The sequence below is a fragment of the Fundulus heteroclitus genome, chromosome 16 (genome assembly GCF_011125445.2).
Source record: "Fundulus heteroclitus isolate FHET01 chromosome 16, MU-UCD_Fhet_4.1, whole genome shotgun sequence".
NCBI classification, from domain to species: Eukaryota; Metazoa; Chordata; class Actinopteri; order Cyprinodontiformes; family Fundulidae; genus Fundulus; species Fundulus heteroclitus.
Window position 1 is genome coordinate 34110720 of NC_046376.1, and position 24925 is coordinate 34135644.

At 41.1% G+C, this 24925-nt stretch overlaps 1 protein-coding gene across 2 annotated transcripts in view; it reads right to left on the reverse strand.

Moving 5' to 3' along the window:
- hdac5 (histone deacetylase 5) overlaps window positions 1–24925 on the reverse strand; it is an 89696-nt gene that overhangs the window by 52686 nt on the left and 12085 nt on the right. For both annotated transcript variants that reach the window (XM_012861085.3, XM_021315775.2), the window contains one exon: window positions 10263–10414. In XM_012861085.3, the coding sequence (XP_012716539.2) occupies window positions 10263–10314 (52 nt within the window). In that variant the 5' untranslated portion in view covers window positions 10315–10414. The remainder of the gene's footprint in view (window positions 1–10262; window positions 10415–24925) is intronic.

Below are 24925 nucleotides of genomic sequence, written 5' to 3' on the forward strand. Positions count from 1 at the left end.
AAGCGTTTATATCCATGTTGACTGGACTATCAATCGGTATAGACGACCCCTCTCATTCGAAATAAAACTTCATTCTGATTGAGCTTAATCTCATTATAATCACAATAATCCAATTGTCTTGTTCACATGACACAAAGTTTTATTCCAATTGGCCCTTTATTCCGATTACTTCTGTCCATATAAAGGTAGCAGGATTCAACAATTACTGGCAGTAATGCTTTACCAGCTAATGACCGTAAAAATACAATTCAAAAAAATTCAGAGATTTTAAAAATACACGCATAATATTGATCCCTTTTATGAAGTTAATCGTCCTAAAGTAAACGAGGAACAAAAAATGTTCTGGAGTTTCCTTCAGCAGCAAGTGAACACCATTAAGCAGTTAAAAGTATACCTCATGGTCCCAGGACCTGATGGCTTCCCTGCAGATTTCAACAAAAATGTCTCGTCAGTGCTGGCTCCATTTACCAATGGATAGTCACAGAACTTCCGGAAACGTCAATACTCTCTCCAAACATGAATTGTACTAATGTAATTTTTTTTCATCAAGCTGGATAAAGATCCTGCACGCCCATCTAGCTACCACTCAATATCACTTATAAATGTAGATGTTAAAATCATCTGTAGGACACTGGCTACATGGCTTGAAAAGATCACACACCATATTATACATCCTGACCAGACTGGATTCATTAAAAATCATTATGCTATGATACATACTAAAAGAAGATTCATCCATCTAATAGACCACTGCAACATCTAAAATAAAAATGGTTTCATTAGGGAAGGATTTTGACAAGGTTACTTGGACGCTGGTAATGGTGAAAGTTTTTGCATTCCATTGTGTTTTTATAATGTGCAGGAAGCAGTCCGACTCCCACTCAGGGTGCTTAAGTAGCCAGTCTGAATGTCTTGAAATTAAAAGGCTCAAGGATGTCTGAGAGGACGGATAAAAAACAAGCAAAAGGCTATAAAAATGATGTAAAAGACAGATTTGTGTGAGCTTTCTGCTTGTGTCTCTGCGTTTGGGCTCCAAACGTCATGTCTGTGTGAATAATCTACCTTTGTACACTCCAGAATTGTTTTTCTTTATACTTAAGTTTAATAATTCAATGGTTTGTCTGTTTAAGTATGTAACATAATCCAATTATGTTGACAAAAACATAAAAAACAATAAACATTGTAATAAATGTTGAAACTAATTCCCCACTGATTGCTTTACAGTGTAAAGCCAAGCTACAAACATTAAAGTGCCTAAAATCTATAACTGGTTTGAATATTCTGCTGCTCCATTAGAAATGGGTCAGTTTGGATTTTGTGTTTTGAAATATAGATTTCACACAAGAATGGCTGTTTTGCATGAAAAGCTGCCATTCTGACTTTGTGGAACATGTTAATTGAAACTGCCCGGTGCTATTTTTAGGGCTTGCTTGTACCATTCAGCAGTTCAGTCTTAAAAGAGGCTTTGCTTTCAGACGGGTGTTCTAGCCTTAAAGGAGATTAACATGGAATTTCTTTCATTGTTGGCAAACACAGAATGCGAAAGGCTTTAAGTAAAAAAAAAACAAAAGGAAAACTAAGTGGCTCTAGGTAATCGATGCAAATACATTTTAACATCCAGAGGAAGAAAGAGGACCTGGTAATCCAACATCAACTCAAATTCAGTTTGCATCTCTTCATCCACTGGCTGACTGTCACATATATTTCCTGCAATTCTGACCTTTGCGTCATCATTTGATCAACATTATTATCCCACCTTCCCCACGTAACCTTGTTTTCCTTACCATCCTCACCTCCTATATAAACCGCTCCTTATATCCTAGGGCTCATTTTTAGGTCTGACTCAGTCGCAGTGACCAAGTGCCCAGAAATAGGCAGCTGTTTAAATAGCACAGGGTAAGTCAAAGTGTCCTGCACTGCTGCGTTATTACCTAAATTGCTCTGCTGTGCTTCGATCATCCGGAGGTATAACTGCTTATTCGGGATGCGTCCTTCCATCAGGAGAGGCGGTTTGAAACGGGTTTGATGGTGAAACAGAGGAGACTGAACAGGTACCAGGTCCTGCATGTCTGGAGTCTGAAGGTGTGTGTGCACGTGTGTGTACTGCTGAGGCTCAGTGGATGACTCATCTCTGCGTTTCTATTAGAGGCGCATCAACCCCTGGAGTCACAATGCTGTCTGTGAGTCTGCGGGTGCATACTATAGCTGTAACTATGACAACCAAATTACAGTCACTCAACTAATCACTTAGGCAAGATGTCAATTTATACAAAGTGAGGAATTACGAGTGTTTTCAAAAAACAAAACAAAAAAAAAAATGCTAAATGCCAGTGAGACGCAGGAGGAAGGGCCAAAACAGCAAAAAGCAACTTTGTTGGTCAAACTGTGAAATCCTTTTTACAGGATGCACACCTTTAATGTTTCGCGCTCCCTTTTTTTTTTTTTATAATAGGCCTATTAAAACTAAGCAAATAAATGGTATGAACATTGCACCAAACAGGGGTTTATTGGTTGATACCAGTCTCAGATGTGATACACACACATAGACAAAGGCTTTATGTAAGCAAGCACCAGCATCCTCTTCCTACACATCTGATACAGAGGTGTTTGAATTGGATCTTGCTTATAAGTTGAGAGAGGAGGAAAGGAGAGACGGCTCCAGTCAGGATTAAAACCCGCTGTTCTGACCGTAGAAATGCGAACATTTCCCAGCGTTTACACTGGAAGGAATTATAATCCCTTCCAAGTCAGAGGAGGTTTAGAACAATTCTTGTTACTTAATAAATAACGCCTGAGAGACGTGTTCCAAAAGAGCATTAAACACACACACACGCAGAGCAGCAGCACCACCACGGTGACGTGTCCCAGGGACTCACACAAACCAATTTGCGTTAAATTCAGCAATTCAATTTACCTGACTGTAATTGTCTAAAAAAGCAACAGTGAGGTTCGCTTTGAATGCAACAGAAAAATTAAATACATTACAGGAATTAATGAATTAAAGTATGCTAAACCTTAATCTGATGATTCCTAGACCAAAACAAAGGGCATCAACAAGTGTGCTGTGTTTATGAGCTTACAGAGGCATAAGTCATGTTTCAACACATTTAATGGAAAAGAATAGACCAGAGGTGTCAAATGCATTTCTATATTGGGCTCCTTTGGCATCATGAAGTCACTAAAAGGGCCAGTTGCACCTGTATAGATGACACTTCTGATTTCATAATTTCATTTCAGTTCACATAGAAAGATAAAAAATGCACAGTAACATAAAAGTAGCTTCCTTAGGCCCAGTTTATGCAGTTTATTTGCACAAAAAAAAAAGGTGATATTGGGGTGAGTTACACTTTAAACTCTCATCATTCTGCATCATTTTTCTCTTTTTGGACATTTCTGGATTGTTTAATGTGTTTTGGGAAAACTATGTAGTGGCAGGGTGCTGTTACTACACAGTTAAAAAAGGATATTCAATTCAATTCAATTCAATTTTATTTATATAGCGCCAAATCATGAAACATGTCATCTCAAGGCACTTTACAAAATATGCCTCTACTTTATGACATGATATGATCTTGAGGATAAATTGCCTTGACGGGTTGGATTCAGCCTGCGGGCCTTGAGTTTGACACACGTGGAATAGATGATTAAAATTTTTCTATATTTGACTCAAAAGGAAAAAAAACAGTCTGATTTGAATCACCAGTGAACTAATTGGTGATGTAAAATGTTATATCTAGTTAACAGGCAGTCATCTACACTGGTTGATACACAGGTTTACACAGCTGCACTCTCTGCTCTCTCACCGTCCCATCGGCTGAATACCTTGACTCACTCTTAGATCGATCCGATCTAATAATACGTCTACACAATAGTGGAAAAAAAATCATAATTTTGTTCAATATTTTGATCATGATAAAATACGGTTATATACACTGAGCGTCCATCCTGATAGTGTTTTAATGCTAAATAGAACCCAGCATTGGGCTCGATGAGCAGATATAAACAGATGTGGCGCCATCTACAGGCAGAACCGCAGAACTGTCAGAAAGCCAGATGGCGACTACAAAATCACTACTAAATAATGCAGGACTGAGCCCTCTGCAACGCCTTGCAGTAAAGCGGCAGCTCGGCGTGATCAAAGATCAACCATTATCAATTGAATACACCTACAGCAACTCTGAGAAATCAGAACATCACAGAGAAATTAATTTCCCGTTCATAAACAGAAACAGGGATGCAGCATCAAGGTAAGAACCAATCGATCTATTTATAATGTTGTTTGTACTTCAGACTAAGAAGAGCATTGCTATTACTATTATCACAGTATTAATATGGACTTTTACTCACATCAGTCACCTCTGCAGTCACATCAGAGCCTCGGCAGCTTTAGCTTCCGCTTCAGTGAACACCAGAATTCATATTTTATTCCCAGCGCTATTCCAGTCTTTTCCCTCCAAGTCCAAAAAGAGCTTAAGTGATAAAAATGTTAGTCCTAATAATACATTTTTACTTAATAAAGAAGCTTAAAGTGTAACCCACACAAAAATCAAAAATTGTTCTGTATAATCTGGGCCTAAGAGTGCTCCTTCAATGTTACTGTGCAATTTTATTTTGACATTTTTATGTAAACTTGTCTAGTTCAGTAATATTTGCCTTCAAACTGTCTTAGTGCTGCCCTCTTACGGTTGAATGGTGGTTATCGCAGTTGAATTTTCCTATTGGTTCAAACAGTACATGCTTTCATCACCACAGCCCCACGTTTGGGTCTAAAAGCATCCCTGTCAGACACTCAGCTGCACCGATATAGACTCTCATTTTCTCCCGGTTATTATTTTTTCTTTTCTTGGTTACTTTCTCTTCCCTCTCGCTGGGCAAAGAGTATAGATGGTCCTCCATTTCAACAGAAAACTGCAAGTCAGGGTTGGAATCATCAGCACGGACAGGGTTGATCAATAGTGTCTCTAGCATTTGTTGCTGCTTTAAACATTAACACGTCTTAGCAATGATGCTGCTGACATCACTTTAGCACCATCCTGTCCTCCACTGCCTCGGCAGCAGCGGCTCGGTATCGCTGAGTCAGCGCCTTGAGCCAGCGGCTCAAACTGATAGGACTCAGTCCCACTGGGCTCCTTTAACCCCTGGTGATGAGTGGGGGTGAAAAATCCTCCACCTCCAAAGACAGATCCATGGAAAAACCACCGGATGTAACCCACGTCACTCCGTGTTTCAACATGTCATTTACCCCCATCTGGACCACAGCCACGAGCCCACTTAATTAAAAAAAACACTGCACACTTTAAAGATGTGTTTCACATGACAAACAAGTCAAAATAAAATGAAGACATGATACTAAAATTCCTAATTCATTTGACTAGTAGATATAAATCACATATTTCTGTATATAAGCTGAAGGAAAGTAAACTGCACTATAATATTTTACTGTGGACACGGTGCCCTTTGACTGATGCACGGTGTTGTTTGGAGCCAAACACAACTTTCTGAGTCGTGGCCCAAAACTATAAGCTCTCTTATATCAGACAGTAACAGATTCTCCAACAAGCTATTGGAAGATTTTAGTCAGGAAGCAGAACTTTTGTCCTAAACCACCTTTATGTTTGAAAGACATTCTTCTGTCTTGGAACTCTACCTCGGCTCCACGCATGGAGAGCGCTGGAGACTGTTGCCACATATGGAAGACCAGGAGCAGCGTCTGCAGATCCTGCAGCGGTGCTGTCAACCTCCTGGCAGCTTCCTAAACCACTTTCTGTCTTGTGTTTTTCAATCATTTTGGAGGAATATCAAATTTCAATGACGCTGTCTTCATTACGCCTTGTATATAACTGACACTGTGGAAGCTCTTGGATCAACTTCACCTGACGGATACGTTTGTACAATTAAAATCTTGTGATATTTTGAAAACTATGGCTTTAGATATACGTAAATGTGAAAAAACGTCGGCCTAAGAAAACTGAACGTTATTTCAGAATAATCAAATTAATTATAAATGTAGGTGTGGACCAGAATAAGACTGAATGCTGAAAAATGAATCATGAGGTGCTTTAGCCGAGGGTGCACACTTATCCAGCCAGGTTGTATTACCCCTCCATTTCCACATTAAACGTGATTTATCATGTGTCACTTTTCACATCACACAAAACCTGGAATTTAACAGAAGCGTGTAGATTTTTGAGAGCCAAAGGAAATTACAGCATCTATATCTCAGAAAAGTGAGTACAGGCCTCACATTTTTGTTACTATTTTATTCTCTCTTTTCATGGGACAACCCTGAAGATGTGACACTTTGATACAACGTAAAGCAGTCAGTGAACAGGTTCTAGAACAGTAAACTTGCTCTCCCCTGAAAATAACTCAGCACACAACCATTAATGTCTAAACAGCTGGCAACAAAGGTGAGTACACCTCTGAGGCTACGTTCACACTGCAGGTCTTAAGGCTCAATTCCGATTTTTTTGTGAAATCGGATGTTTTTTGCGTGGTCGTTCACATTTCCAAATATATGCGACTTGTATGTGATCTCCTGTGTGAACTGAATGCGTTCAACTTAAGTGTCCTGCATGCGCACTTGAGGATGCGATGACGTCACACGTAGCAAGCGTGCTCAGTGTTTGCAGAAGTAATCATGGATTATAATGCTGGCGCGCATTTTGCGGTCATTAATTTATTTTCTAACCGGAGCTTTCCCTCCATTGACTGCTCTCCTCATTGTAGTCCACTATGGGTGTCGTCTTTCTTCCCGCTTCTGCATAGCAGGACGCAGAATAGTGACGTTTGTCAGGTATCGGTGACGTGTAGGTCGGATAAATGCGACCCGGCCGTACAGACACAGGTCGCATTTGAAAAGATCAGATACGTATCGGATTCAGGACCACATATCCAAGTGGCCTGGGTCGCATTTGAAAAAATCCGATCTGTGGTGTTCAGACTGTCATAAAAAGATCAGATCCAGGTCACATATGGGCAAAAAAATCAGAATTGGGTCACTTCAGGCTGCGGTGTGAACGTAGCCTAAAGGCTGGTTCACACGGCAGGATTTTTTGCCCAATTTTTGCCCTGATTCTCCCCTTCCGAGAGGCGGCAACTATCAGCGTGGCTCTTGAGACAATCTTAAGAGATATCCCTGCTGTGTGCGGTTTGTCAAGACTAATCCGGTCCACTCGGGGGTATTCCACATGTTGGACTGTCCAGTGGTGTTCCATGAGGACAAACGAGCAGGCAGCCTGTTGAATGTGACGTCTAGCCAATCAGAAAGCGAGGTGAGGGAAACCCAGAGACAAAAAAAAACAGCTCACCTCTATATGATGGTGCAGAAAACGTAGAGCCCCTGTTCACGCTGTCTCCACTCCTTTAACCAACAACGCCTTTTGTTTTTATTATGTTTTTTTCTCTGTTAAAATCTGTCCACAAACCATCGCCATTATACAACTTCCTGGTCGTCCACCTTTTTTTTTACTCTGAACTCACGTTTGATCTTGAGAGGTTTCTCAAGATTTCCCGTCTGACATCTGAATGATGCCGAGGGAAATCTGTTCGTGTGTGGCGCGTTGTGCTTGCCGTCTGACCGGACACCCAACACCGTACGAGCAAACCTGTTAGCGCTATGATTTTTTTGTCGCTACGTGGGGTGTCTCTCGGGCTTTGGAAACCCGCTGACTAGTTTAAAATCTTGCCGTGTGAACCAGGCTTAAGTGAAAATGTCCAAATTGTGCCCAACAGTCAATATTTTGTGTGGCCATCATTACTTTTCAGCACTTCCTTAACTCTCCTGGGCATGGAGTTCACTAGAGCGTCACAGGTTGCCACTGGAATCTCCTTTCACTCCTCCATGGCAGCATCATGGAGCTGATGGATGCTAGAGACCTTGTTAGAGACACTAGAGGCCTGTCAGAATGCCCCACAGATGCTCAATAGGGTTCAGAACTGCAGACATCTTTGGCCAGGCGTCTGGTAATACTTCTCTGCGGCCTAGTTTCTGAAGGGAGGGCCTCATGCTCTGCTCCGGTTTGTCACAGTACATGTTGGCATTCATGGATCCCTCAATGAACTGTAAGCTCCTCACAGCCAGCAGCGGTCATGCAGCCCCAAACCATGACACTACCACCAACATGCTTGACTGTAGGCAAGGAACGCTTGTCCTCCTCACCTGGTTGCTGCCTCTCAGGCTCAACAGCATCTGATATAAATACGTTTATCTTGGTCTCTTCAGACCACAGGACAGGGTTCCAGTAATTAGACCTCAATATGGAAATGCTAAGCATGAATATACAAAAAGGGAAATAAAAATGTTTTTGAAGATGTGTATAAGTTGTTTTTACAAAAGACTAAAACATGGTTGGATTGGTACAAAAATGCCTGATACTGATAAGGGCGCTATGATTTAAGCTCTTTATGTCGGCCCTCCACAGGTTTCAGCTGGTCCAGAATGCAGCTGCACATCTTTTAACTGGCACCTTCACATGCAAGCACATCATCCGCGTCATTTCCTTCATCCACTGGCTGCCGGCCCATTTTTGGAATAGGTTTAAAACTTCTACTGTTTGTTTTTAAAGCTGTCAATGGTTCAGCCCCATCCTACATTTCTGATTTATCGAGTTTCTGCGTCTGTGGTAGATCCCCAATTTTTCTGGAATGTTTAACTAAATATAAACGTTGGGGTGACCAGGTCTTCCAGTCACATCACCCAGATTCTGGAACCAGCACCCTCTGAATCTCCAATCACCCACTGACCTGGGCCTTTTTAAATTCAAACTTCTATCTTCTACATTATGCTTTGTCTTTCAATTTCAGTTTTTTCAGTCTTGGGCACCGTGCTGCAGTTCAGTTTCAACGTGTTGCCGATCTTTTTCTAGCCTCAGCCATCTTTACGTAGAGCACCAATTGTTTTGTTTTGGGGGGGGTTTTCAGATCCTCAGAGAGTTCTTTGTCATGAGGCGCCATGTTGAGCGTCCAGTGACCACTGAGAGAAGGTATGAGAGTGATAGCACCAAATTGAACACACCTGCTCCCTATTCACACCTGAAACCCTGTAAAACTAACTAGTTACATGACAACGGGGAGATAAAATGGCTAACTGGACTAGGGCAGGGCAATATATGGATTTTTTTAAAATATCGAGATTTTGTTTCCAATTTAGCGACTCTGTCATTATATTTGGGAACTTTTCACAGCCGTCAAGCAACTTTTATCCAAAAAAGCAACTAGAAACAAGTCTAATAACTATTCTCTGTGTTATTGCCGATTTAGTAACTCCACATGAAAGCAGCAATCTGTCTACCCTGACTTTCTCAGGACAGCAGCTAGAGCTGCCTGTGAGATAACCCTATTCCCTCAGCGCTGTCTCACAGGCAGCTGCCTCATCCTGAAAGCCCTACATGTAGTCAGAGCAAAGAGAGCAGTGAGGAGACCTGCTGTTTTTACATTGCACATGTATAACGCAGACCTGCTGATGATTCCACCCTGGATAACAAAGCTGGATACAAATATAATAAATTCAGTTTTTAATGTAGTCTCTTTTTTTTCTCTCTGAAACTGTTGCACTAATTACCTGATTACCACACACCTTAAATCAATTATTCACCTCGTTCCATGTGTGCCTCTGATTACTATGTTTTTTTGTAATATTAGATGTACGTAGTCCGGATTTAAGCAATGTATATAAATGAATACAAATGTTTCATCAAATAATGCTAACATATGTTGCCTTTCAATGAGATGACCCCCCTCGACCACTACAGCTAAAATAAATCCTAGAGGACACCCTGTATTCCAGTAGGTTATTTTCCAGCTGTTTCTCATATTTATCTACAGCTGTTTGTTAAACAATGTACCTGTGAGACATTTGGGATAAAGGTTTGATTCAGAGATGCCTTTTTATAATGACTTCATGAAAAGAAAAACAGATGAAGATAAATATCGTATATCGACATTCAGCTTCAGAATATTGAGATATTATTTTTGGTCCACATCGCCCAGCTCTAAACTGGGCCCAGTTCAGACATTTTCATTCAGAGCTGTACTCACCATTTTTGCCCCAGGTTTAGATATTTATGGCTTTGTGATCAGTTTTTTTTTTTTAGGGAAACCAAATTTCAATTAGTTGCAGGCTGTATGCCGACTACTTCACATTGTATCAAAGTATTATATTGTCAACTCGGCTGCTTGAAAAGACAGATTAAAACCTCTACAAGAGTGTGAGGAGTGTGCCCTCTTTCGTGAGATACTGTAACTGCCTAAAAGAGACTCACTGGACTGGTGGGATGAATTCATGAAGGCTGAACCTGGACGTCCGCCCTGCATAAGCTTCTGTTAAAGCGGGTCTTCTGAATCAGCCATGAGTCGGAGAACAGCAGGATGGGCAGGCGGAAGAAAAGTCCTCACTCCTCGATGTGGCGGTTACCTGTGAAACACACACACACACAAATATGTTGAAACAATTCGTAGCACTCATCGAGGCTTGCATTTGACCAATTACCAGCTGAACACCCAAATAACAGATGGCCAAATCTTTTTTAGCTGTAACAAAACAAAGATTAGCAAATTTGCAGATAAGCCTGTTCCTTTAGGCTGCTACAACAGAGAGCTCCAGTTATGCAAATAACAGGAAGCTGAACACACACTGTTACAGTACAGCTAGAGTTCTGTTAAATCTTTCTGTGAAGTCATGATCTATCTGCCGTGGAACATGCTGGAGCAGAAATCTGACCATTAAGGTAAGGTTCTATTAGAGACTGTGGAGAATACACAGACTCCTGTTTAGGGTTAGCAATGCTAACTATGGTAACTGATAATATAGGATGCTAAAGACAGTTTTCTAATGCTACATTCTGTATTCATCTTCACGATTTTTATTTTCCTCTTTGAAATATTACCAATATCCCATTTAAACGCAGAGCTGTGTAACGGTAACTGCTCTCTTTCGTACACACAGTGTGACATCGTCTGTAGTCCCAATATAACTTGAAGACCGATTGCAGAAAAGGTTCCTTTATGCTGTTGCATAGTCGCAATAAGTGAATGAACACATAACAGTAAATCAGCACTTTTAAATATAAATGTGAATGCTGTTGTTTTTTTATTGGATCTGTAAAAAAAAAAAAAAAAAAAAAAAAAACATCTTTTGACGTGGCACACTTCTACATTTTGAGTTAAGCATATACACGAATTAACAATAATCTGTCTTGTAAAAGATGTGAGCTGTAAATCTTTGTAGTTTGGTTTTATTTGTAAAGATTTATGTCACATAACCTGCAGGATTTTATTTGTAGATTTTCAGGGATGCAGAGATCTTTACTTTTAGTTGACTACATTTTTATGTGTTTTTACTAACATTTTAGTAATTATAGTTTTATGTTCACTTTATCCATAAAAACTAGAACAAAGAGATTTGGCTTTTATTGATACTTTTGAAGAGAAAAGACTGTAGAAGATTAGTGATCAGAAATAGGCTTCAAAATCTCAAAACTGGAGCATTCCTAAATTGGAGCACTCCTAAAAAATAGTTGGTTCGGTGTATGACCTGCCCACCAAACCACTTGCTTGTTACACCAATTCTAATTTCCAAAATGATTTTTTTTCTTACTTGAAAATATTTTATTTAGATTTTATCTTAGGCCATTTTTAATAATTATATTTTAAGTTTTACTGAAGAACAGTTCTCTTATTTCACTGCATAATATAACTCAATCGATACATTACACAGATTACAAAGTGTGTAATACAAGAGCAATGAATATCAATTACTACACTAGGACAAAGAAACTACATTTAATTAGGGCTTGGATTAAATTCAATATTTTGTTTTTACATGCTTCTACAATCTAACCATGCACATTAACTGTGAGTGTATTATGGGAAATGAGAATCACCCTGACGCTCACCGGAGCTCCCCCTGGCCCTTTGGCTCCACCTACTGCTAAAGTAACGACACGGTGAGGAAGAAAGAGGACACGTGAAAAAAATGACAAACGCTGACATCCTGAAAATAAACGTGCCAGATGTTCCGCATGCGGACTGATTTTTTCCTAACACCCTCCATAAGCACATTAAAACACACAGAGACACTATTGCTGCATGGGGCTGGTGTGAGGGCTGCAGGCGCTCGGCCTGAACTCCGTTTAATGCTCTTAACTAATGCAGCAGCCGGATTTTGGATCTGGATCACCATGTCACCTTGATCCAGCATTTGCTGGCGTCCGACTGCAATGAAGTTACTCTGATTTGGTGTACATGATGGCAGTCACAGACGCAGCATTTCAGGCGTTAGACTGTGTTTCATAAAGATTAAAATAAAAATTCAAACTGCAAACAGAGATGCATCACCGACAATATTAGCCGTTCCATAAAAAAGAGCTGATCTACACATTTTAGGTTTTAACAATGGCACAATTAGGCACCACAATGGAAAAAGCTATTTGAGAGCAGAAAAAGGACGAAATAAGAGAGCAAAGGCAAGATGGATGGAGAACATTTAATGCGCTAGTAACAGAAATGTCGGTACATATCACTGCATACTAAATATTTTGTCAATTGTGAACTGTCCAGAAAAAAGTAAAACCAGGCAGATCAACAGCCATTGACACGTTTCACACGTTTATCTAGCCTTTTACTTAGATAGTGCTGATTAATCCAGCTGGGCACAACAAAGGGCTGTTTTTTAACATTTTCATTCCAATGTGACTGAACAGTAATTCAGATCATATCTCCTCACACTGACATCCAGGTTTCCTCATTCACCCACAAGGCCTAAAGCCAACAACTGCTGGGTGTTTTACAGGGTTCCTTGAAACTTCCTAATCACTTCAGCTGTTTTTATCTGGGACGTTTGAGAAATTTTTAACAAGTTGGGATTTGTTTGATAGTATGTGGATTTGGACTTCCAATCAGGGATTACTTTACACAGTTCTGGGATCTTAACCAACGGAGATCAGCTCTATTTTTTAAATCTCAAGATTTAGATTTCTCCCATCTGGGAGCAGATCTTTACATTTGCCTGTCTATCTCTGTCACTCATATCTTCAACAACTCTGTGGAGCTGTGCGAGGCACCATTTGAGTAGTCCTTCAAAAGCTCCATCATCATTCTGTACACCAAGAATAACCACAGAGCTGAAATCCACAGATGCTTACCAGATGATGCGGGACTGTCCTCCATCCTGCACTACCTCGACCACCCAGGAATGTACGCCATTATCCAATACTCACCCAGTCACTAACACACACACTTATTCATACACCGATATGCAGCAACTTGGGGTCACATCCACATGTGACAAGGTGAAGCTGGAATCAAACACACAACCTTCAGATTGCAAGACAACCCATCAAGCCACATTCACCCAAGTAAATACAACCTGAGTAAATACAAAATGCTGTTTCCTAATGGGGATTTTATTCATTAAGGCGCTATTGAAATCGATGTGTCCGCATGTTAAACAGTAAAACAGGATTTTCTAGAAGAGAGCAGGATTCACTGGTCCATCATTGAAACCTTGATTAAAAACGTATAATCCTTGTGCAGTGACAAGAAACTCTTGCCATCATTTTTCTAAGATCTAACGCTGACATTTTTTTCCAACCGCTGTGCATGTGCCACACAAATGTGCGCTTTTAGCTAATTTGGTGCAATTTATGTCTGTAATTTTGAATGTAAATAAAATGGTGATAAACATGTTAGGAGCTTTAAAGCCTTAAAATGTCGTTTCTAAAAGTGTTCAAATCATTAGCAGCGCCTTGGACAGTATAAAGGTTAGTTACGCCTTGCTTAGCTAATACTGTCTCTATAGTGTATCTTCAAACACAGTAACTACAAATAATCTTGTCTAAGTTTGTTCTACTCTGTCAGAAAGAACATTTATTTATTTTTTTATTCCTTGATTTTAGAAACACATTACACTCTCTTTATATCAAACCCTCGATGAAATGTATGTCCACTGTGCATTTGTGTTTTTGCTGAGATTAGGGGGCTCAGTAGTTCTGAGTCTAGGCTGCTGGCACACTGCTCCATTAGCCTGATGACATGCAGCCAAAGTCACGTTAGCAGGAACCACGGGACCATCTCGGTTTTTTTTTTCTGAAACTGCTGCTGAAGCATCCAGCGCTGGAAACCCTTCTTCTTTCTCCTTCTCTACCACCTCCTCCTCCTCTTCACACCAGCCTTTCCTAAAATACCTGGCCCCTCCCATTCTGTAAAGGAGCAGGAAGTGCTGCCTGGCAACCGGGGGTCTGGCTGCCGTGGTAACAGTTCACCTGAACACCTCCTCCCTGAACAAACAGCGAGTGTGAGCGACAGAGAGAAAGGGAGGGAGCGGAGGATTTGGAGTTAAATTCCTGCTGGTCCCTCTGTTTGCGGACACAGACGCGAAGCCTCGGCTTTCCACCTCGACAGAGAAGCAGAATGAAGAAGAGAAGAGGAAAATACACGTACTGCTCAACGCACACACACAACCACAGCTATTCTAGCTGTCATTACATAAGGGATCCGATGATTGCATACCCAGAATTCATTTTACTCACTCACGACACAATTAAACGACCGTTTTGGTAACGGAAAGGTAGAGATAAATACTGAGAGGATATATGGATTCCAGCCTGGGGTGCATGATCCGGGTTGGGGTAGAAATACCGTCTCTCCTCCACCAACCGACTCTGCAGCATCTTACTGTCATTTGCTGAAGCATAATATCCATGCGATCATTCAGCTGAAGTCGTTAAAATATACCAACAAGCTACAAATAAATGAAAAGATACACAGCCCAGTTTTACAGAAGGAAAAAACACACATGCTAAATCCAGTGTTTAAATGTGATATGTTTGACAGGCTAACTGCCAGGTGTCCTAAAGAAAGTGTGCAAATAAAATAGCTGGATGGTGTTTCATCTGAACATTAATCTGAGCGATGCTTTTCTGTTTCTTTCAGTCTCTTCAACGACAAAGTTCTTTGACAGGCAAAGGCTTCTTGGCATTATTTTTTTTAGAAAGTACTCAACACTGTCCAACGTCTTCCATACAATTACTAAAGCCTGGCTGGTTTTAAAAACAATGGGACGCCATATTAGTAGGGAAGTCCTGATCCGATCCCAAATGTGGGATCAAGTCAGTTTTTAATGATTGGCACCAGAGTCCGTGACTAAACTCAATCCACATATGAAAAAATGTAATATATGCTTCACACTTTAGTATTGTTGTTAAGACTTGTTTTTTGGTTTTTTAAATGTCTTAAGTGTCTGTCAGCTCTTTACCTCAACAAGCTGTTAAATCCACACATCCCAGTAGAACTCTAAGATCTACAGACCAAATCCTCTTTGTTGTTCCCAGAACTGCAGCTCCTAGGTGAGCTCTGCTGGAACTTTAAATGATTTCAAATCTCCTTTAAAAGCTCATCTTTTTTAAACTGTCTTTTAATTCCAGAGATCGCCACCGTTAGGCCAGTCCTGTTTTCTTCTATGCCTTTTATCCCTGATTTAAATTTATGTTGTTAACATTGGATTTTATTGCTTCTTGTACTTTATTATTTTGCCATTTTTATTTTCTGTTTTCTATTCATTCACCTCGTGTACGGCACTTTGGATGCCTTTTGGACCTGCAAAGCACTTTATAAATGAATTAACCTTTACAAAGATGATTCCAGTAACACACAGGCTGTATTGGCTCCCTCGCCTTCCTGTATGTCTCTATCATGTGACCTCATTTGCACACAAGTGGCTAAATGATCTGACATTCGAAGCACAGTGCCAACATTTATGAAACAGGGGAAAAAGCTTTTTTTACAAGTTTCCTTTTTCCCTACAGACACATGTAAGTGGAACAAAATCGAAATCCATTGGAACGTATAAGTGGATAATATTACAAGTTGATTCATTAGCCTTCAAGGACATACATGGCATTGCTCCTAGTGAATTATTGGAGAGCGACTCAGTATAAGCAAATGCATATTCCTTAATCCCTTGTATATATCATGGGGACAAAATAATTCTGACCAGAACATCTTGATATAAATTAAATAATGTGAATATGAGTTATATTGTGGGACGGAGGATTTATTTCAATAATTCTTAAATTATAGAACACAGATTTATTGCACAGAGCTATATATTGTCAGCGTACATTTAGGTATCAATTCAATTCAATGAGCTTTATTAATCCCACAAAGGACAATTAGTTAAGAGCAGCATGTTTGCAACAGTACATAACACAAAACACACACATTATTCAAAACATACAAGCAGTCAGTATGTGCACATTTAAAACCCAGAAAGAGCCCTACACAGAGTTTAAAAGTTTGATTGCGGAATGGATCAAAGATTTGGAGTGGCGGTTTGTCTTACACACAGGAAGCGCATAACGACGCCCAGAAGGCAACGGAGAAAATTCACCTCCCAAAATTTCTGATACAGAACTTTTTTAATACAGCTATGTTATGGTCATTTATGGCTTAGACAATCATGGGGAAGACTGCTGACCTGACAGTTGATTGACACCCCGCAATGCTAATTACTATAGCAATGGAAAATTGAGTGGAAGGATAATTTGCACAAACAGGATTGCAAAACTAAGATAGGACAACAGCAGACATGGCATCTGGCAGGGTAAATGTCTTGTACTTGTATAGTGCTTTAACTAGTCTATACAACCTCTAAAGCACTTTACACTACAGTCAGTCATTCACCCATTCACACCCAGACAGTGGTGAGCTATGTTAGTAGCTACAGCTGCCCTGGGGCAGGCTGACAGAGGCGAGGCTGCCATACACTGGTGCCACGTGGCCCTCTGACCACCGCCAGCAGGCAATGTGGGTGAAGTGTCTAGCCCAAGGACAAAACGACAGAGACAGTGAGAGCGGGGGATCGAACCGGCAACCCACCAATTGCGATACGAACTCCCTAACCTCTGTGCCACGTCGCCCCATAGCTAGCCTGCATTACTTTCATAAGGATGATGGGTAGTGTCCCTTTAGTTTCCACACACCGACTGCATAGGATTTTCAGCAACAGGGCTCGGCAATGATTTATTCTATGTCCCATTAAAAAAAATCTAAACCATTGGAAACTTTAATTTGTTTTTTTTTTAAAATACAGTTTGATGGCAGAACATTAGGGTCAACTAAACCTTTGAACAGATTTCATTCAGTTCAGGCAGGTTTGCTAACCTGCATGCAGTACAACTGAAACCCCAAAATGAATAAACTGCATGCATGAAGCGACAGTGGAGAGGAAAACTCCCCTTTAACAGGGAGGAAAACCTCCAGCAGAACCAGGTTCAGTGAGAACGGCCACCTGCCTCGATCAACTGGGGGTTAGAGAAGACAGAGCAGTCACAAAAGCACAGAAGCAGACATTGATCCAGGAATCCTTTCTATGTTATATGGTAACAGCGGATGATCTGCATCCCCTAGATGATGTCACAGCTAACAGAACCCCAGATCAGGTGTAATATGAAGACAAAAATGACAAAGAACAAAAGAACAACACAATGCAAAACTGGAGAGCAGTAGAACTCAGTAGAGTGAGAAAGATAGACCCTGATGTCCTCCAGTAGCCTAAGCCTATAGCAGCATAACTATAGAGATAGCTCAGGGCAACATAAGTCACTCTAGTTATAAGCTTTGTCAAAAAGGAAAGTTTTAAGATTAGTCTTAAAAGTAGATAGGGTGTCTGCCTCATGGACCAAAACTGGGAGTTGGTTCCACAGAAGAGGAGCCTGATAGCTAAAGGATCTGCCTCCCATTCTACTTTTAGAGACTCTAGGAACCACCAGCAGACCTGCAGTCTGAGAGCGAAGTGCTCTGTTAGGAACATACGGGGTAATCAGAGCTCTGATATATGATGGAGCTTGATTATTAAGGGCTTTATATGTTAGAAGGAGACAATCATACAAAGCTATCATAGGCATGGATCAGTATAAGATTTTTACATTATGATAGCATTGAGTAAAAATAGCATGATTAGCAATATTATAGTTTTTACACAAAAGTTTAAAACTTTATTGTACAGCATGATCTGTCTGGTTTAATTTGAAAAAAAAGCAATATTTGTTGTACTGCTGCATTATTACTTGATAATAATATTATATATGAGGTTACTTTATTGTTTTTTGATTTTGATAGATAGACATAACTTTGGAGAATGAGAGAACAGAGGTGAGGACATTAGCTATGTTGCATGCACAGAATTTGGATTGAAATGTGTTCAGTTTGCAAAAGAAAAAAAATAAACTGAATACATCATTTAAATGGCAAATTATTCCAATTATGACATACGTTTGCATGCACCAGGCTTTCTCAGAATAGAAGCACTCTGACGTGCAAAGTTGTCATAGTTCGCTAAAAAACAACCACTGAAAAAGTGTTGCTTTCATCTGTAATGAAAAAACAAAAACAATAGTGAGTGTGTTCATTCTGTCCTCCGAGTACAAAAAATGGACCTGCACCAGGTTCTAAGAATGTTTTTTGACCATCAAGGGGTTCAAACATTTTGAGCTCCTTTTAAGGTTTCTAATAAAAAGGTTGTCTCCCCAACAGACCAGGTCACGTCACGTTGACATATGGCACACATGCGCCGTCAGCCCTAATCCAAATTACATGATCGGAACAAGTCTTTAGACAGAGACACTGCTCATAATAATGATCGCCGTAAACTAACCGTCTCATTCAGAATTCTGTTTCATTCCAATTAACCTTAATTCAGTCACAATGTTTCGATTGGTATGTTTACATGACAATTTTGTTGTTTTGATTGGCATTTTATTCCAATTACCTATGATTGTGCAAATATAGCTAATCACACTCTGTTTAGAATCAGTAGCCTATATCATCTAGTATCATTTTCCTTCAGCAAAATATATTTAGAAAAACCCATAATTAAATTCTTCCTGTAAATGTATATAAAATATAAATGAATGATAATATCAGTCATGTGACTACAGTCTTAAAGGGACATGACCATAGCCTACCTTTACCTATAGAAACAACTTTTCCTTTCATTTTTTTTACATATCGACATGGGCAAAATGACGTCGGTTATTCGTAAATTTCGATGTGGGTAAATGTTTGGTTTATCGCCCATGCCTACTTTGACTTCGCATGACTTAGCATGTCTTAGCATGACTTAGCATGACTTAGCAAGTTGACTTAGCATGTCACCTAAACTTTACAAAAAATATTTACATTGATAACAGTAAGGCACAGCGCTTGTTTAGTTTCCAGACTAACCTTCCTTTTTTATAAACAATAGAAATGTGAAGGAGCGACCTGTAGCACACTGAAACATATGGGAGGGGCAGTACAGAGCAACAGTGCTCTAACTATTACTTTTTGCAACTGTTGTATAGCGTGACAGTAGGAAATGACTAAGGCAAGGCTCTGTCTATGGTTTTATTAACATAAAATACCGTCACCACAAGCACAGATTATACACATCATTATTCATTTAGAAGTCCAGTTCAGGGAACAGCCTTTCTAGAGCTTTATCCTGCTGTCAGCAATCTGAAGTGACCAAAAAGACCTAACTATGGTAATATTCCATTATACCACTCATATGGTTTGGAGTCCTTTTGATGAGATAGCAGAGAAAGTAACGGTGTGACTAAAGTTTTCTCTGGCTGTCTGGAGTATGAGGCAGTGTTGTAGTACTCGAGTCCGAGACTCGAACTCGAGTCCGAGTCATTAGCTAAATTTAGAGACTCGTGACTTGACTTGGACTTGAGCACTGATGACTCGAACTTGGACTCGGATGTCGTACCGCGCACGTGACGTCACCATCTCATGAGCAACGCCCCTTGCCGCTAAGGTTGGGCAAACAGTGTGAGAGCGCACGTAGCAACCAGCCATTACACATGCAACAGATAAAACTATATGACAGACTTTTCAGCTGTTAAACTTTCACAAGAGAATGTCCATGCGCCCATTTTACTGGTAGAACTGTGGAACAACATACCAACGTTCAGCTCAAACGATGGATTGAGTGTCGAGGGCTTAGAAAGACTGGGAAACGGGCCAAGTTGATAGGAAGGTAAGTCAATGTTTTTTTCCTGCTCTGCGTTCATGGCGTCATTGGCCGTTTTTTTTTTTTTTTTTCTGTTTGTAGTCACTGTCCAGTAATCGGTATAAATTTTCCGGCCCGCCGAACAATTTAGTCCGGTCCGGTGGCCAAATGCATTATCATTATCCAACGGCTGTATCTCCTCGCTGCACCGACCGATCCACACCAGATTTGTTCTGAGTAATGGTGGAACGCTGCCGAACGCGTTTGTGGGAATCGCCCGGTGGACGGGCGAGGAAAATGCGTGACAGCATCTGCGGTGGCGGGTGGCCGGCGGTGCGCGAACCCCGCCCGCCGGCCGGAGCCGCGGCGGTGCGCGAACCCCGCCCGCCGGCAGGCACCGCGGCGGTGCGCGAACCCCGCCCGCCGGCAGGCACCGCCGCGGCTCCGGCCACCCGCCGGCCGGCGCGGTGCCGGCCGGCGGGTGGCCGGCGGGCGGCCGGCGGGCGGTCGGAGCGCCGGCGGCGCTCCGGCCGGCGGGCGGTCGGGGAGGCGGCGGTCGGAGTGCGCTTGGCTGAGAGGGCCGATCGACGCCGCTTGCGGCTTTAACATCCTTCATATGCGGCCCATCAGCGTACCTCGAGTCGCTGTTGCACGTTCCATAACAACAATGTTTAAAAACCATGGTTAGGAGACGTCTTAGACTTGGAAAAAGCGGTAGTTTTACCGAGTAAAACCAGGGTAACTACAGCGAAAGAGTTATTAGTGCAATGGAATGTTACTGCTTCATGTCATACATCACACGTCAATAGTGACTCGACTCGGACTCGACTCGGATGAGTAGTGGACTCGACTCGGACTCGACTCGGATTTTTTTTTTTAGGACTTGGACTTGACTCGGACTTGAACACTGGTGACTCGAACCTGGACTCGGACTCGAGGCATAGTGACTTGACTACAACACTGGTATGAGGTAATGCAGTGCTTGTCCTCCCCACATGTTGCAACGCCCTGCCAGCTAGCTGGCTGAAAGAACACTACTAACACTTTTTACCAGCCTGAATAGAAAAATGTAGTTTTCTGTTCTAAAATATATCTGTTGCAAATAATAAAGACAGCCATGGTGTGGAAGCTAAAGGTGCTCCACCCATTGCTCTTATGATGAGAACACTGCTCTAAAACCACAGTTGTAAAGCTAAAAGCAGGCTGGTTATCTGAGAAGACAGCGAGACTTAATATCCAGATGACAAGAGCTTCTTGAGAGAGGCAACAGTACTAAAAAAATCCCAAATCTAAATCTACCATTAGAGCTTTAACAGAGGTTAAGAAAGGGGTATACATAGGCAAGGTACTTCTGATCAAAGGCAGTTAAATTATCAGTAAAAGCACCTCTCTTGAAGTCAGCCCAGAGAAATTTAAAGAAAAAAATAGATCTATATTTGGTCTGCACAATGTATCGCGCATTTACCACTACTGCAAAATCCCTGTACGCAATAAACATTTCACAAGAAAGAAAGCTGTATAGACTGCAATATGTGTTTATTATTGAACAATGCATTTAGACTATATGCCTATAATATACGCATCTTGTCAAAACATGTTTAACACAACATATTTTATGTTGTGGGTCAAATCGACCCATTTTAAAGCAGCACCATATAACATTTGGTCACTAGGGGGCGCTAAACCTGAACGTTACAGGTTTAGCGCTGCTGAAAGCCCTGGCAACACTGCACTATCGCAAAGTTAAACAGTCTCCGAGTTTTGGAATCTGATAGCAGACAACTTTGGACCAGAAGATTGAGAAGTCATGGGATTTCTTTCAAGACAAGTCCACATTCACCCCTCTAGATTATCCCCAGAGTATCCCATTGAAACAGAGAGGGAGGAGACGAGGCAGAGCCAGGGGGAGAGGGAGGGGGAGCTACCGGAGCCGTGGAAGAGAAGGACGGGGCAGACCACAGACTCAGACATCTGATTAGGAACGGCTGCAGGAACTTCAACAGAGGAGAAGAGCTGACATGCAAGTTTGTGAAATATATTTACTGTATTTTGTAATAACCATGGCCATTAAAGGTTAGCTCTCGTGTTTAAGCGGGAGCTCAGACATCACTCTTGGTCACACCACCCATTCAGAGCCAGATCTGCACCTCTCAAGTTACATAGGTGAGATTTTGAGAAGGGCAGCCCGAACTGAGCATCCATACGCGTCAAACGCAGTATATTGACCTGAAAAATCATTTAATATATCTTAAATTAAGCTAATACTTGGGTCAAAACTTACAAAGTGCTACTTCAAAGTTAAAAAACCTAACACAAACAGTTGAAAGCATTTTTTTCTTCAAGTTCTTCTACTTGGCTTAATAACCAGAATCAACATAAAACATGAAAATGGTTAATTTTTATATGTTAACAACCCCCACGGTGAGCTAGTGGAGGATGTGTCTGAAGCTGAAAACAGTGATGAGGTAAATTCTGAGTCTGATGATTCTGATTATGCACCAAACCATAAAAATGGCAGTCACATTCCTCCAGGCAAGACGTTCATGTCTTGCTTGGAGGAATGTGGACACCTGGGACAAGGTCGCAGGGTCGCCGGTGACAGGGCGCTGGCTGCTGGTCATCTTTTACAGCAGAACTGATGTATCTGTCTACCACGCATCTCTCATTTGGACGGAAATCTGTCCTGAATGAAATGTGTCAAAGCTGAACAAGAGGAGCAAGTGAAGACGCTTGCCGTACCAGAAACACAACGGAGAAAGCACAGGCTAAGGAACCCGCCGACTGCAGCTACAGTGAAGGGCATCTAGGAGAAGACTACGCCAAAATGTGAGGTAAGTGTGTGTGTGTCTGTGTGAGGGCCTGTTGTTTCTGCCTTAGGTCAGCAAAAAACACAGTAATCATCATCGTTCTGTTTCTAGGTTGCTGCTGGCGGGGAAAAAAAGGAAGAGACGCCAGGTTTACAAGCCATCTGATGATGTCAAGACGTGTGTGAAATGTGCAAAATTCATTTGCACAAACCACCCTGTGATGACACGTCCCTCATGTGCTGCTGGGTAGATGAAAAGCATATGCACGTTGTTCATTTCCACCTATGCATTTTTGGTTTATTTCTGGTTTTAAACATCGCACCGTGTTTACGATGACAAATCCCGTTTGGACTGTGGAGACACGCAGACACACTGCGTTGTTGTTGCTGCTCTCTCATTTTGTTGCCATTTTGTTCATTTCTGGTTCAGAAAAAGCTGAAGAGTTTATTGTCAACTCCGATCATCATGACTCATTTGTCCTGATCAGCGGGTCAATTTGACTCTGAACAGAATAGGTGCTTCAGGTTAATTTTGAAACATCACTCCTTGAGAGGACAATGTAAAAGTAAAGTATAAAATAAGAGGAAAATCTATTTCATGCCTAATCGTGTGTAGTTTTTTTTTCAGGGAACAATAAATAAAATGTTGACGTGCATTTTTTAGGAAAAAATGATTGAAGAAGAAACTTTCCCCCTAAAGCCGTCTGGATTAATGAAAAACTGAATTTTTTTCCCAATAGCAGGATTTACTGCTTCATATCTGGAGTCTCTGTTTGCTATGAACCCAAGCAGAAACACTCACAATTATTTGTTTATTCATCGCAGGTCAAAGTGTTGTCGCATTAGCAAACAATATTGCATATTTTTCTAATATCGTGCAGCCCTAAACTTACCTGACTCCGCCAGATAGATTTGCTCCGCATATCCATCTGGAAACCTTCCGTTGAAGTAATTTTGGGAAGGGGCGAAAATACTGGTTAGCTGATTGGCCTATGTTGGTGATAGACGGGCCAAATGAACCAATCAGATTCCTCGTCACTCTGTTACGAGCGACGACGAAAACACAACCACAAGCCAAGCTACTCTTGCTGCTGCAGGTAAAGGCTCGTTAGCTCAGCAAAGAAATACTCTGTAATTCCGATAAAACTTGCTCGATAGCCACGCTAACGCTAGTTTCATCGGCTGAAGCCGCCATGTTCTTTAGACTGAACTGTCGCTCCTCGTTACGTCACACCTCAACCCGCCTCAAAGCCAACGCTGATTGGACGTTCGTTTGGTGAACGGCTCCAAATTTTCTTTAACGGAGGGTAGCCAGATCTGCGAGTGAAACCTTGAAAGCTCGCGAGATCAGGATGGTCTCACGAGGCTAGCCCTAAACTATGTCCTGTTACAAAACAGTTCACAGCATTTGAAATGTTTAAAATGCCCAAGCTCAAGTAGGTGCAAACAAAAAAGTGAATAAACAAGGCTTTCTGTTTGATTTGATTGTTAATATTTAACTTCAACTTTTAAGATTAAGGTGTCCACCGTTTTCCCTTCAACCCTTTCTTTTGAATTTGCTACATTTCCTTTCTGGATAAAGACATGGTAAGTCCAACAAAAAGTGATGCTCAATGTGGAAGGTGATCAGAGAAGCACCAAGGAATCGCTTCTTTCCCAAAAATCAGATGATTTCCAGCTTGTTTTGATCTGACCAGTAACCTGCCAGTCAACACATCATACTGTCAAAAAGCCATCAGTGATGTGTTTAAAATGACATTTGAGAACTTTTCAGAAAAGGTGCGTTAATACTGACAGGTCATGTGACACTTAGATTGCACACAGCTGAACTTCATTTCACTGGTTATGGAGCTTTTGAAGGTAACTGATGGTACCAGAACTTTTTAGGAGCTTCAAGACAACGGGGGTAGATACGTAACCAGGTGACAAATTTCAGTTTATTACGCTATCTGTGACATAAAAGTAACTGTAAAAAAGGTTTTAGGAGAGAAGTTAGCTATGTTAAGACCCGCTGGGTTCCAGCTGACCAGGCAAATTATATTACGGAGCAACTTATAGTCCAAACAATACGGTATATATCTATGAAACTTAAGTAAGTTTAGACGCCTATCCTCTGGAGGGATGAT